Source organism: Lactuca serriola, chromosome 2 (assembly GCF_051521515.1).
Source record: "Lactuca serriola cultivar US96UC23 chromosome 2, Lser_US96UC23_V15, whole genome shotgun sequence".
In the NCBI taxonomy this organism is placed as follows: domain Eukaryota; kingdom Viridiplantae; phylum Streptophyta; class Magnoliopsida; order Asterales; family Asteraceae; genus Lactuca; species Lactuca serriola.
In genome coordinates, this window is record NC_136409.1 from 194,622,010 (window position 1) to 194,637,239 (window position 15,230).

The window sequence follows — 15,230 nt, forward strand, 5'->3', positions numbered from 1 at the left end:
TCCCTCTTCCAGTTATAAATAGGTTGTTGGATCCTAGCCTTAATATTTCATATTGGGTGTTATATTAAGGACTTTAAATCAACTAACTTGAATTTCTCCCATTATAGATGTCTAGTTTAGACAGCTATGGTCTTCCCAAATCTTTAGGAACAAGCTTCCTAATGAAGATGATATCCCAAATTGCAACCAAGGTGAAAGATCAATCCCTTTGTTGTGTATTAGTGGGACTGGAAATCATACTTCACTTCCTCCACCTCCTCCAATAAATCTCCCTATCCCACAAGTTTCAAGACCTGATAAGTTCTAAGTCACTCAATCCCTATTGGAAAAAAAGTCTATATGTGCTTAGGTCTTGGAGATTAAGTTCCATATTGACAAGCCGGGAGAGTCGGGTGTCGAAGTCTCGAGGTAGCTGGCTGTTGACTTGGTTCTTCAGTCACTCCCTGATGATAGATCACGACATGACCCTTAATGATCTTACCTATTTGGTTGATGATGCTGAATCAGCAATGATTTGGAGCATTGGTAAAGCAAAATTTAATTAGAAGATCAACTTCCCAAACTTCCATGGACATTGACAATGGTAACATTGGAAGTCCCGAAAAACTTTCTCTTCCTAATTGAAAGGGATTGGCCATAGTCAACTCGGTTGACCAAATGGTAAAGAGAAAGGCTAAGTCTATTTCCAAAGAGTCCATATGTTTCTGTTGCCAAAGGAATGGAATTGGTTGCGAAGCTTCCAAATTTACCTAAAAGTCCATAAGGATAGTAAAGTCAAATGTTTGACTCTGCTTTAGGTAAAGTCCATTATCTAACTTTATTAAGTTTCTATTCTGAGATTCTTATTGCATGATGTGATTGGGTCACATATTGATGTTTTAATAATCAAAGAAGAGTGAAGAAACTTAAAGGCAATATATGCTAACTCTGATCGTGAAGATGGATTTCGATCGCATGGTTCGGTGATCAAAATTTTGAGTTGTTACTTAAGAGTTATGATATATTGCTTAGGAATAGATAACAACAAGTTTTCCATATGGATTGTAAGGATAATTTTTCCACAAAGTTTTAAAATAAAAGGAAATGGTTTTGATTTTATTTATTTTAAGTATCCTTACAATGGCATTTGTGAAAAAGGTTGTTGCTTATATGTTTCCATTGATAAGCAATATGGGTAAATGGATTTGATTCTTTCATTAGTGGTAGTGTCATAATTTACGAAATAAGGAAAGATTCTCATCACCCAAGCTTCAGTTGGATAGAAACTTGGAATCATGCAAGTTGTATTGTGTGATGAATGAGAATTTTCATCTTTGGTAAATTAAGACTAATTCTTTGTTCACATCCGCATATGAGTCAAGCGAAGGACTAAAGGATCGGGTACATTAAGTTGTGCACTAGTCAGGTCCACCACAAAGGTAGATAAGATTATTAGTTATGATTTACTAAACTTTAGTAAATATGGTTATGATTACGAGTTTAAGTGTAATTCTGAAACATTGGAAAGGTTTCAATGTATGGCAGAATGAATAAGAAGAATCAAATAAGGCAGAAAGATAAAAGTTTCTCCAATCTGAAGAGATGGGAGAGTACTTGTGTATTTATTTTATGATTATCTTAGTGATTATGGAACCATATCACAATTGATCCTCTAAGGACACCTTAGTGTGCTTTTTGCCTGAGGATAGGAATCGTGAATTGTTGAAATGGTTAAATCAAAAGATAATTCATACTTCATTCCAAAAAAAACCCTGGAGTTATACTCCAAGATTGTAACTTGAGTGACATAGTCTTTAGAAAGTTCATAACACTTGTCAAATGTAGAGTAAGATGTTTCCTTTCTTGTACATTTGAGATTGGTAAGTTGTGATGTTTTGGATAAAACAAAGACCAGCTAAGACCAATAGTGAGAAGTGTTTAACTTGATAAGAATCTGTACTAGCTCTTGAATATTTGTATTGTCAAGGAATGGTTCTTGACAAAGAAAAGTCTTATATGTCAAGAGGACAGTGGGAGTCTAAAAGATTCTGAAATAGTTTCAAGAACTAATCAAGAGTTTTGTTAATCACTAGCCCACGACTTGAGGTTTGTAACCTATCGTGTTGACATATTCTTATTTATGTGTCTATTCCAGTTAAAATTTGATTATGCTTGTGAGTTCTATGAGTTCTCAATTGTTTGCATAACAACCCGAAAGCAATGGTGGGCATTGTGCTACCAGGTGGCAAGAAATTAAGATTGAACAAGTTCAGTCCATATGAGTTTGGATTTGTCACTAACCTTGTCTTGTGATTATGGTTATGACAAATTCACATGGATAGGAACACATAAACCATAAAAATCTAAGTGTCATAAGGTTTCTCTTCGATTCATGAAAATGATGGTAAGGAAACTCTTTCACTAAGTAGATTTTGAGTAGATAGCAATTGTGAGAATGACAAAAGGTCTAAACATTATGATTACGGCATCCCTCTTCATAATTGTTTAGACACACAAGTGAGCTATCTAAGGAAAGGTGTATGGTTTTGATAAAGTCTTATCAAAGAAATTGCATATCAGAAATCTGAACTTTGGTTGAAAAGTCAATAAAGTGTTGGTTTCTAAAAGTCCAGCTGATCTCTGGATACATGTGAAAGCTAGTGGGAGCATAAGTGTTATGCTAGTAAGATAATAATCATTATGCTAGTGGGAGCATGATTATTATGTTAAGTGTTGCAAGTCAGCAATATTAATTATAGAAAACAAAAGTTTCAATTCGCCTTGAAAAAGTTGTTTTGCTATAATTAAGGGAGAGGATTTTATACTTCACTCCAATTCTACAAGCTTAGATTGAGAATTTAATCTACTTTAGTCAAGAATATATATGAATGTTATGCTGGAATGGTTCAACATAAGGAAATTCTATATATGTTGCTTTCTCAAAATTCGATTATGATTATGGCATCCCTCTTCATAGTTCGAATTATAAAAACATGGCAAATAAAACATTTTATAGCATAAATCATGTCCCATATGCTTTGGGTATAAGTTTGATTACATGTGCTATAATATTCATCCATTCTAAATTTTCCAAATGCCTAGGGCATTAAGATGGAAAAAGGAATAGAACTAGAAACGACTAAAATGATTAAGAAAAGTTATCGTGGACAATCTGAGGTTTACCAAAGATTGGTTGCTCATGGACAATTAGAAGTATAGAGTAAGGACCACATTGACATATTTTTAAAAGAGGCAAATCTTGTTCAGAAGTGATGGTCAAAATGGCAATATGGAATTGTCTCCATAGGTGGAAGTTATTCTTTGAATTCGTGTAAGATTAATGAACTTAATGCTAAGAAGGATGTTCAAAGGAATGTACTTTGAATTTGTGACTTCATTTCCATGGAATTGTTTTCCATTGTAATACTTTGTAATGTCTGTTGCCAAGTCTTTGTGACTTCTGTGCATAGTCATTACAAGGGGATCATTGCATATAAGTTTAGAATCTAATAGATTACAGTAAATGGCAGGATTTTTGTATTCTTGCATTTAAAACAAGGATTGGAATTGTGAAATAAGCATCATTAGAATATTGTCAATTGATCTATTTCACAAAGAGAGGACCATATGTAAACATATTATGCATACTTGGAGTATGGCATAATTGTTGTTTGGAAAAACATAGTGTACATGCTTGGAGCATAGGACAACTAATGTTTTAATTCAAGCATAAAGTTGATTAATCGAAACATAAATAATGAGTAATCAATATGGTGCTTAAATAAAAGGTGTTTTTATTTACACTCAGAGTGTTGGGGCCATATAAGATTAGTATTATTCTTGTGTTTCACTTTGCATGTTTTGACTTCCTGAATAATTATGTTATGGTATATATATCATATTATTCAAACCATCCACAGTCAGTCATATGTTGGAAGTAGATATGAATCAAGACTGTCATGAATTTGACTTGTATGATTTGTCTAAAGTGCTTTAGACAATGCAATGGTTGCTACAACATTCATGAGCACTCATAAGGGCTGAGTATTAGATTCAACCCACGCTCACGTGCATCACTTCATGGAATTTATCTTGAGTGATCGTGAGACGGTAATATCATATAAATCTTCAAACCTAGAGATATGAGTTGGTTATTCATTAATTTTACGAAAACACATTGGTAACTCGATGTTATAAAACGTGCCTTTGTGAATAATTCAACAAGTAGTTAGTACAAGCATATCAGTCGAAGTTTATATGTTCCTTCTAGAAATAGAAACGATATCTGGGCCCCTCGATGATTTGGTTTTGACCTATTTATCGGGCCCGGTCAGAACCTAATTGATGTGTTCAATTTAGTTCTATGTCGAAACAAATCAGAGATCGAGAAACAAATGTTGGACAATAAGTAAGACCATGTTCCATGTGTTTGTTCGGCTGATATCATGAGAACAGAGGATTATATGATCACTTATCTTAAATGGCGTATCATCATCATCTCAGTTCTGAGAGACTTTATTTGGTATGTACTTGACCCGACCCGGCATGGTCCATTTGGGTTGCATGGCATTGCAATACTTGGATAGACAAAATGAGAGAAAGTACACTTGTGATTATTAATATATTATAAGTTCTAATATATTAATAATAGTATTATTTAATTAGTATTGATCAAGTATTAATCTAGTATTAATTTGGTGATCAAAGTGAGACTAATTAAATATATAGGGTTGATTATGACAATCATCAATTCTTTTATGGTAGATTAATGATCCATGGTTTATGGTTTTGGATAACCATATGGAGCTCCATGGATAGTCCATGGGAGTTACAAACCCATGGGTCATGAGAAATGACGAGTCATGACAATTAGGGTTTACATTTGTAACTCCAAATTATGACACATTATAAAAGAAACCCTATAGCATGCAAAATCGTGACTAGAGTGTTTCTAGAGAGGGCATAACCGATTTTCAAGTGTAAGAAGTATTCTCTCAAGTTATTCCAAGTTTTGTGGTGTTGTGTGAAGCATTTGAGGCACAACATTTGGGGTGCTAGGCTCACAAAGTCTTGAAGGAATCCAAGCAACAACAAGGTATGCATTTCTACTAGTTATTATGTTTTATGTAATCCCCATGCCATGCTAGTTAGGAAATAACCTTGAAAAAGAAATTTGCATGTATATAGAGAAAACATAGATTCAAGGTTATTACGGTTGCATGTACACTTAGGAATTGTTAGAATGCTTAAAACCCATCGGTGGCAGCACCGAAAGGGTTCGGAGTGGACGTGGGAGCCTGAGGACGAGATAAGGGAGCATTAACTAGAGTTATTTGTAGTAGCAAACTTCAAGGACGAAGTCTAGTTCAAGTGGGGAAGAATTATAACACCTAGATTCTAGGTATTTCTTATTTTGACCATTGATATCAAATGAGATGGCAAATTTGGTCCCAATGGGTGAAAGTGTAAATCTTAGAGAGGGGGTGCGTACGCTGGGCGTACTTCTAGTAATTGGGGCATACGCTGTCCAGTGTCAAACCCTAATTTTTAGGGTTTAGACCATATTAAAGCATCATTATGGACCCAAGACCTTTTCCCTCATCAGCCTTCATACCCTAGAAGATAAACCATGAAACCCTATCCCTTTTTTGAGTGTTCTTGAGCCTTATGGTGATCTTTTGGTGATTTTGGGTGGTTCTTGGTGGTGAAGGAAGTTCCTTGAAGATAGAGTGGCGTATTCAAGTCCTTGGATCCAGATTCAACACCTTCTTGTGCATCTATAGAAGGTATCAAGTTCACACCTTGGAGTTCTTTGTTCTAGATCTCATTATGACCATGTTTATGAACTTTTTGTCCCAAAACCTTGGTCTTATGGAGTATAGACTACTCCATACTATTTGATATGTGCTTTTGGGTAATTACGAGTGTATGAAGTCATAAAAATCAGATCTTGAGGGTTGAGGTTCACCCATGCTTGAGTTGTTGGCCTTTTTATGTAGTTTTGGGCCTAGGGTTTGGTATTGGGTCCTTTTTAGCCATGCAAGTTAATAAAGTTGTCAACTTTATGGTTTAAGACCTTATTTAGCAGTAGATCTGTGGTTTGGACGTTAAGGTATTAAGGGGTTAAGACTGTTGGTTAGCTTTGGGACTCTGGCTAGTACATCGGGTGTACTCCTGAGTACGCGTCACGTACAAGGTCAGCAGCCCGCTTCCAGGTCAACGTGCGTACATGAGGCGTACAGTTTGGGTACATGGGGCGTACGTTTTGGGTCACTTTTGGGCTATAGGATTTTGCACCTTGGATATCTTATGGAATTGGGCCATTTTAGAGATTTGAGTGCTACTCAGTTTGGTCGACTTGAGGAAGGACAAAATGGTCTTTTACCCTTGGAGTCGAGAATTTTGAATTAAAGCCTCGGTTAGGGTTTGTGACCTAAATATTAACTAGTGCAATATTTGATCATATTTAGTGCAAAGATTTTTGGATCAGTAGTCCAAACATTCACCTAACTTTTTAGTAGACTGAGGTGAGTCTCCTCCTAGTGTTTGGCGCGCCGAAAGCACCAATGCAAACCCATGGATTATTGTTATTTGTATACTATTTGTCTATGTCATCTCACATATGTTGTATATGTTGTATGTATGTTGGGCGGGGCCTGATGGTTGTGTTAGGCGGGGCCCATCACATGTTGCTGACGGATCCGTTCTGAGCGGGGCTCAATTCCGGGCACGGCTCATTGGTTTTTGGGCATGGCCCATTGTATGCTTGATATGTATGATATGAGGTATTTTGGGGAACTCACTAAACTTTGTGCTTACGGTTTTCAGTTTATGTTTCAATTACTAGCGGCTCGAAGAGAAGCGCTCGGGATGATCGCATTACACACACCATGATTTTCCGCTACTTGGACTCTGATGTACTTTTGGGATGTTTTCTGAATACTTTATGGTTTTGACAAACATGTTTCAATGATGGTTTATTTGTTATAAAAAAACAAAAAATTTAGTTTTGAGTTGTCGGACGTTACACTAAAACCATTCAAATACCGTTTCCTCAACAGATAATCAGAGTAATAAGTTATTGTTTCAAAACATCAGAGTGAAAATCATAAAAGAAAATATTATGGAATCTCTACTTGGTGCGACGGAATCAAGCTTAGATCTTTCGCTTCCGACAAGTACTCGAAACATTTAAACTTAAAATAGTAAGCACAAGCTTAGTAAGTTCCTTAAGATACCACATACCATACATATCTTTATACATAACAATACAAATTATTTCATCCAATGGATCTGGTTCAACCCAAGTGAATGCTATATGCCAAACCATAATCTTACAATCATCCCTGTAACGGCCTATTTCAGCCAATGTGTCTATTTCAGCCTAAGTTACATGCCAAATCATAGTCTTACAACAACCCTACAATTTCCATGGGTGGTGGGATGTCAAGCCCACCAAGCAAATTACACCCTTTGATTGATAAATAAACCTAATATAATGGTAAAAAGGGGTATCGATCCTCGGGGAAATGGTTGTATTCAATCACCAATGCAATTCAATAGAACTAGTGAAATTAAACTAATTAACTACAATTAAACTAAAAGGGGGGGGGGGGGGTTTGATTACTTGAAAACTAAAATACTTGAATAACTAAAAACCTTGCAATTAAGCAAGTTGATGAGATGCTCAAAGGTTGGAAATAATTGGTTAACTAAGGCAATTCAACACAATGAACATTTGTGTGTTTATCATTAGGATCTAATACAAAGCTTATCCTTCATCCCAAATTGGTTATAGCAATCATGAAGCATGATATGCTAAGATTCCTCATAGGTAGTATGGAGGTTGGGGAAGCCCACAACACACCTTCTTAATTAAGATCAAGGGTCAATTGAAGCAATTAATCCCAAGAAATCAATTAGCCTTAAGAATGAAGGAATCCCCAATTCCTAGAGGATGTCAAATGCTTACACATCCATAAAGGAGATATGATTCATAAGCTAGAGATGATTTCTACCATCATAAAGCCTTTGTTCTAGATAAATTCAATGATCCAATGCAAAATCAATGAAATAAATCAACCATTGCTATATCAAATACTAAGCTCATGATCAAAGCATCAAATAAGCATAAGAATTGCAAACTAGAATCATAAACATGGAATAAATTGATAATCAACATAAATCCTTCAAAACCCACAAACATTCATTGGTTTTCAGCGAAAGTCAACCAAATAAGAGTATTAGCCACTCATGGCAACAAAGTAACAAGAACAATAATCTAATTGAATAAAGAAACTACCTAAGATTTGGAAAGATGAAAGGAAATGATTTCTACCTCCCAAAATCGCCTCTTGCAGGTCTCCAATGGTGGAAAAATGTGAATGAGCCTCTAGATCTGATCCCTAAGAGTTATGGTGAGCCAAATGACCAAAATGCCTAAACTGGGCAGTTGCACGGGTACCCGCGCGGCAAAAATTTCACCCGCACAAATGTTGCTTTGTTGCCATTGGTCCACCAAGCCACCACTCCACCCTTCCACTACCAAAGATTCCTTTGGTCCCCCCTTTGTCCAGGTAATTTGAATCCACCAATCATCATTTAGCCACCAAATGGACGCTCCAAGCCCAAAATTAGAATTTTATGATCCATCTTCACAAGCCCAAATAATCCAAGCCAATAACTTTCAAAGCCCAATTCTTCTTCTTTGATTCCGCCAAGCCCAATAATGCCTCGGGAGCCCACTAAGCCCGTCTCCAATCAACCCGCAACCGCAACAAACACCGAAAAAACCTACAAAATATCTCATGCAACATAACAAGCACCCGATATGATCCATAATAAAGAAAATAAAGAATATACAATGCAATAATAATAATAAAAATCTAAAAATCTAAAAATAAACTAATAAAATAAGGAAATAAAATAAGCTATCAAATCACCCCAAGCTTAAACCTAACTTGTCCTCAAGTTAGAAAAAGACTAAAAATAAGCTCGGGATGAACTATCTAAAAAGGAAAAAGAAAGATACCATAGAACTTGGTCAACATCAGTCAACATGGTCAGAATTAGTCCTTCAATGGACCCTACGCATATTCAAAATGTTCCCCGCTTTAGAACCATAAACCACATTCTTAACCACTTGATGGGTGAATAGATCACGGCTGGATGCGGTCGCGGTGTGCAAGACAAAGGAAAGAGAGATGTGCCCAGTGGGGGCACTTTAAATCACCAATGTAGACCATAGTGCACGAAGGAAAGGCGCCTCTTCACACACTATGATTCCTACATTTGTCAGGCCAAAGTGTATAATAACAAAATAGGGTTTTGCAGCACGGCCGCCGGGCAAACATCCGGTTTTGGAGGCTTCTCCCTTGTACTGTCCTTTACAGTCTACCGTCTCATCGTCGGGGCCTTTTCTCACCGAAAATCAAAAATAAAACAAAAAACATAAAAATTCTACTTAACCTAAATCTAAACCTAACAACCTAAATCTTCAATCTTGAACTTCTGTTATTGGGTCTTCAGTCACATTTGCTGCTTGACATTTAGATTTCTTTCTCTCTTTTTTTTTGAAATATATATAACATAAGTCTTGAACTTGGAACCTTGTTCTTCTTTTTGTGTTGCTCTTTTTTCTTCATTTTTCTTCTTTGTTTTTGTTGCTTTTCTTAAATCATCTTTAATAGGCTCTCATTTTCTTCACTTTTTCAAATTTCTTCATTCTTTGTGTTGCTTCTTGGAAGGTCTAAGGAATTTCACCAAGTAACATAGGACTCCAATAGTGAAAATTGAGTGATAGATAGAGGCTAATATGAACACCTAATGATCATTGACAATGTGCCAAGATTAACTAAAAAGGGTGGGGAATGACTCAAAAATGGGTGTTACCGAAAAGACTTGGTCCCAAAAGATGTGAATTGTGGGACCCACTTCAAAGTTCATCAAGCACCTCAATGCAAGGTATGATAAACAAAATCTATCTAACTATCTACTCTAGACCCCTAGAAAAATGATAACCTATCCTAAAAAGGTGGTGAGAATCTAACTAAGCAAGGCTCGGACGAGACTCGGGAGTACTAAGGGGTACTCCCTCCAAAACCAAGATGCGAGTCTTCAATATCTTCAATGCCTTCAAAATACCTTATCGGGCTAGTCTTTGCTCGCACACATTGGCATGACCAACCACATCCCTCCGCACCTAGACCCAATCAAGCTACCTGCATCTGACCCCCACACAAGCCATCTCAAAGTGGTCTGTGAGGCCCAAAACGTGTCCCATTCATCAAATACAAGGAATTCCATATCAAGACCCGGGACCAATCTATGATTCAATACTTATGACTCGGCGCTATGGTACCTATAGGGATGAGAAGACAAGAGAGAACAAAAATGCATGAACCTAACCTAGAATGCATCTAAAAAGTATGAAAATTAGAAAAGAAAGAAATAAAATATGCAATATTTTTTTTTGAATTTTTTTATGCAATTTTTATGAATGCCCTAAATGACTAACTCTAAATGCAACTATATACAACCTAAATGCAATAAAAAATAAAAGATTAGATTACCTCACCCCAAGCTTAAAATTAAGCATTGTCCTCAATGCTTAGGATGAGAGTAAGGAAGGATCATACCGGGATCAAGGTGGAGGAGGCCCGCGAGGACGATATGGAAGCAACACATGGGTCGCATAATGATGCTTGTAAGGAGTTCTTGGCCGCCTAAATACACATGGTTGAAAGCTTGGTCGTGCAAAGGACGCATATGAAATGGCTCGAAATTTTCTTATGAAATGACATATTTGTGCGGGTACCCTCGCAAACTTTGCACGGGTGGGGGCAGCCGCGCGCACATGTCAGAATACATCCCATGTTGGGGTAATTTGGAACTCGGGACCTGCGCGGCTGGGGTCGGCCGCGGCCGCGCAAAGTCTGCACGGGCACCCGCGCAAAAGTCAAATTTTTGGAATTTTTCAAAATTCACCAAAATCACTAGAAGACTTCTATATGCTTATTTTTAGGCCAACTTCAAGTTTAGAAACACCCAAAACTTCAAGCGGAGATTATTTATTCACAATGCAAATATTTAACGTCTTTGCCAAGTCATAGCCCCGCTTCCGTCAACCTTCGTAAATCGGTGTTTCCATTGTTACGTTGTCGAATTCTCCCGTGTCAAAGCCTTCACAAAATAGTTTCAAATAGTGCCCATTCACTTTGAAGATTTGGTTTGTTTCCAAACTCTGGATTTCAACCACACTAGGATCAAACACTTTTATAACAATAAAAGGTCCATGCCATTGAGATCGCAATTTTCCCGGGAATAGCTTTAAGCGTGAATGATAAAGAAGAACTTTTTGACCCGGAATAAAGTGTTTTTGGGTTATGTGCTTGTCATGAAATGCCTTTTTCTTCTCTTTTCACCTTTTGAACCTTTTAATTATCTTCTTCTTGACCACTTCCATCATTGGAGGATCCAATCTTCTTTGAGGTTCCCTCTTAGGATTACAATCATCTTCCATGATTATCTTGTCTGTGCATACATTAAGGCTTATCCTGTTTATTGGCTCAATCACATCAACCCGATACAATGGAGAAATGTTACTAGGGTACCTCATTCCTTCAAAGATGTTGAAGTGAATGGTTTCTCCATCAAACTCCATAGTTATCTTTCCTTTATGGACATCAATGATTGTGTGAGCGGTATGCATGAAAGGTCTTCCAAGGAGGATCATAGATGATTTGGAAGGAGTCTTCTCTTCAAGATCAATGACGTAAAAATCCGCCGGAAAAACAAGTTGATTAACTTGTACTAACACATCGTCCAACACTCCTCTTGGAGACACACTTGACATGTCTGCTAATTGAATGATTACTCCAGTTTCTTCCAAAGGTCCAACATTGAGAGATTGAAAAACCAAATATGGCATCACATTGATCGAGGCTCCAAGATCTAGCATGGCACTTTCGACATGCAAATCACCAATGGTACAAGGGATAGAAAATATTCCCGGATCCTTACATTTGGGAGGTAACTTCTTTTGGATAACCGCAGACACATTTGCATTGACTTGAATCTTTTCATTTGCCTTGAGTTTTCTCTTCTTGGTGCATAAATCCTTAAGGAATTTTGCATAACTTGGAATTTGCTTAATAGCATTCAATAGTGGAATGTTGATTTGGACCTTGCGAAAAGTTTCAAATAATTCATTTTCTTCCTCTATCTTCTTGGAAAAGGCTAACCGGGAAGGGAAGTGAGGTGGTATGACCAATGGTTTGATGGGTTTGTTGGAAGAGTCGGGTTGATCAACGTTTGGCACAACCGGTTCCTTTGGAGGAACTACAACTTTTGGAGATTCCACAATGATCACTTCATCTTCGTCTTCTCTTGAAACTCTTTTAGGTTGACTTTCTCCAAGTGTTTTTCCACTTCGCAAGGTGATGGCACTCACATTGGGGTTCTTCTCGGTTTGTGATGGAAGTTTACCCCTTTGTTCTATCTTTTTGAGAGCGGTTGCCAAGTCTCCAATTTGTGCTTGAATGTTGGAGAATGTATTCTTGGTTTCTTGTTGAAATTGGGTTTGGCTTTGAGCAAGAGAAGTGACAAGTTCTTGAAGGCTCATTTGATGGGTACCACTTGATTGGCCTTGTTTTGGAGGTTGTTGGTAATTTGGAGAGTTATAAGAATTTTGTGAATATGGAGGTTTTTGGGATTGGTATTGTGGATGTTGGGGTCTCATCAAAAGATTTGGTGGATTTTACTTTGGTGGATAAGGGTTGTTTTTGTTATTCCTCCAATTTGGGTTGAAATTGTTTTGAAATCACATGGGTCTTGGTTGACCTTGATATCCGCCCATTGCATTCACATCTTCAGGTTCACTTCCAAGTGTGGGACACTTATCCGTATAATGGCCCGTCATTGCACAAATACCACATACCATCAATTGTTGACCACTTCCCACCACCATTTGACTTAACACATTAGTCAAATCCAAGAGCTTTGATTCCAAGTGTTGAGTGTTGCTAACTTCACCAACCACTTGTGTAGAATTTCTCTTCATGTCATTTCGAGTCCCAAAATTCCTTTGATTTTGAGAAATGGTACCAAAAAGTAATCGGATCTCGTGAGGGGTTTTGTTGAAGATGTCACCACCACTTGAAGCATCAATCATCCACCGATCTTTTTCATTCATACCCTCATAGAATTGTTGAAGAAGTAGTTGTTCGGGTATATTGTGTTGAGGACAACTTGTACACAAATTGTTGAAGCGCTCCCAAAAATCATGAAATGTTTCATTTTCCCCTTGACGAATCCCCAAAATGTCACTTCTTTGACTTGAAAGGCGGGTGGTGGGATAGAATTTGCTATTGAAGGCATTGAGTAACTCTTCCCATGTGTGAATAGATCCCGGTGGTAAGTTGAATAACCACTCTCTAGCTTTGTCTTCCAAGGTGAGCGAGAAAGCGGTTAACTTGAAATCATCCAATGTCACATTGTCGGGCAACATGCTAACACATATCATATGAAAGGACTTCAAATGCTTTTGAGGATCTTCTCTATCCAAACCATGGAACTTGGAAAGATGATGTATGAAACTTGACTTCAATTCAGTCCCTCGGCGGTTTGCAGGATAAACAATAGCAAGAGGTGTATGAGTAACATCCGTTTCCATCATTTGTCTAAGTGTCAACTCTTGAGGGGGATTGGGTGGATTGGGGCTGTTGTGATTTTGTTGCAAGTAATTGGGATGTTGTTTGTAAGGTGGATATAGGTATTGTTGGGGATTGTAGATTGGTGGTGGATAAGGTTGGTAGTTAGGGTATTAGTTGTAAGGAGGTTGTTGTTGTGGGTACATTGGGTTTTGGTACATTGGAGGGTGTTGGTAATTGGGTTGATTTGGGTAATGTACTTGTTGAACTTGAAAAGCATTGTTTTGAGCTTGGTTGTTTTGGTGGAAGTGTTGGTTTTGTAGTTGTGGTGGTGGTTGATAATTGGGTTGGTTTTGAGGAGGGGCTTGATTCCAAGGTGGCATATCAATGAGAGGTTATTGTGGTTGTTGTCTTGGTTGATGGGGTGGGGTATTGGCGTCTTGATTGATTGGGTTTGGGTTGGGATTGTGAGGTGGAGTGTGATTCATGGCTATGTGGTTTTCAAATGAAATGTCTTCAAAGGAATGACCAACAATTGGAGAATTCGGCTCGGTGTCGGTATCACTTGAAGTATGAACTTGATATTCTATGTTGATTAGTGGAGAAGAGGAAGAAGCTAGAACTAGTTGCTGTTGCTTTGCTTGTTTGGCTAACTTTTTCAACCTTTTTGCTTCTCTTTCAATTTCCGGATTGTAGAGTAGTTCACCGGTTCTTGTAGACCTAGGCATAAACAATCAAATAACAATAACCAATTTCCCCGGCAACGGCGCCAAAACTTGGTGGGATGTCAAGCCCACCAAGCAAATTACACCCTTTGATTGCTAAATAAACGTAATATAATGGTAAAAAGGGGTATCGATCCTCGGGGAAATGGTTGTATTCAATCACCAATGCAATTCAATAGAACTAGTGAAATTAAACTAATTAACTACAATTAAACTAAGAGGGGGTTTTTTGATTACTTGAAAACTAAAATACTTGAATAACTAAAAACCTTGCAATTAAGCAACTTGATGAGATGCTCAAAGGTTGGAAATAATTAGTTAACTAAGGCAATTCAACACAATGAACATTTGTGTGTTTATCATTAGGATCTAATACAAAGCTTATCCTTCATCCCAAATTGGTTATAGCAATCATGAAGCATGATATGCTAAGATTCCTCATAGCTAGTATGGAGGTTGGGGAAGCCCACAACACACCTTCTTAATTAAGATCAAGGGTCAATTGAAGCAATTAATCCCAAGAAATCAATTAGCCTTAAGAATGAAGGAATCCCCAATTCCTAGAGGATGTCAAATGCTTACACATCCATAAAGGAGATATGATTCATAAGCTAGAGATGATTTCTACCATCATAAAGCCTTTGTTCTAGATAAATTCAATGATCCAATGCAAAATCAATGAAATAAATCAACCATTGCTCAATCAAATACTAAGCTCATGATCAAAGCATCAAATAAGCATAAGAATTGCAAACTAGAATCATAAACATGGAATAAATTGATAATCAACATAAATCCTTCAAAACCCACAAACATTCATTGGTTTTCAGCCAAAGTCAACCAAATAAGAGTATTAGCCACTCATGGCAACAAAGTA

The 15,230-nt window shown here is 37.3% G+C and overlaps 1 protein-coding gene across 1 annotated transcript; it reads right to left on the minus strand.

The window, feature by feature from the left end:
- Positions 1-11,398: 11,398 nt before the first annotated feature.
- LOC145089908 (uncharacterized) lies at positions 11,399-12,601 on the minus strand. Its single transcript, XM_079028292.1, has one exon. The coding sequence runs from the start codon at positions 12,599-12,601 to the stop codon at positions 11,399-11,401; it is 1,203 nt and encodes a 400-aa protein (XP_078884418.1).
- Positions 12,602-15,230: the final 2,629 nt, after the last annotated feature.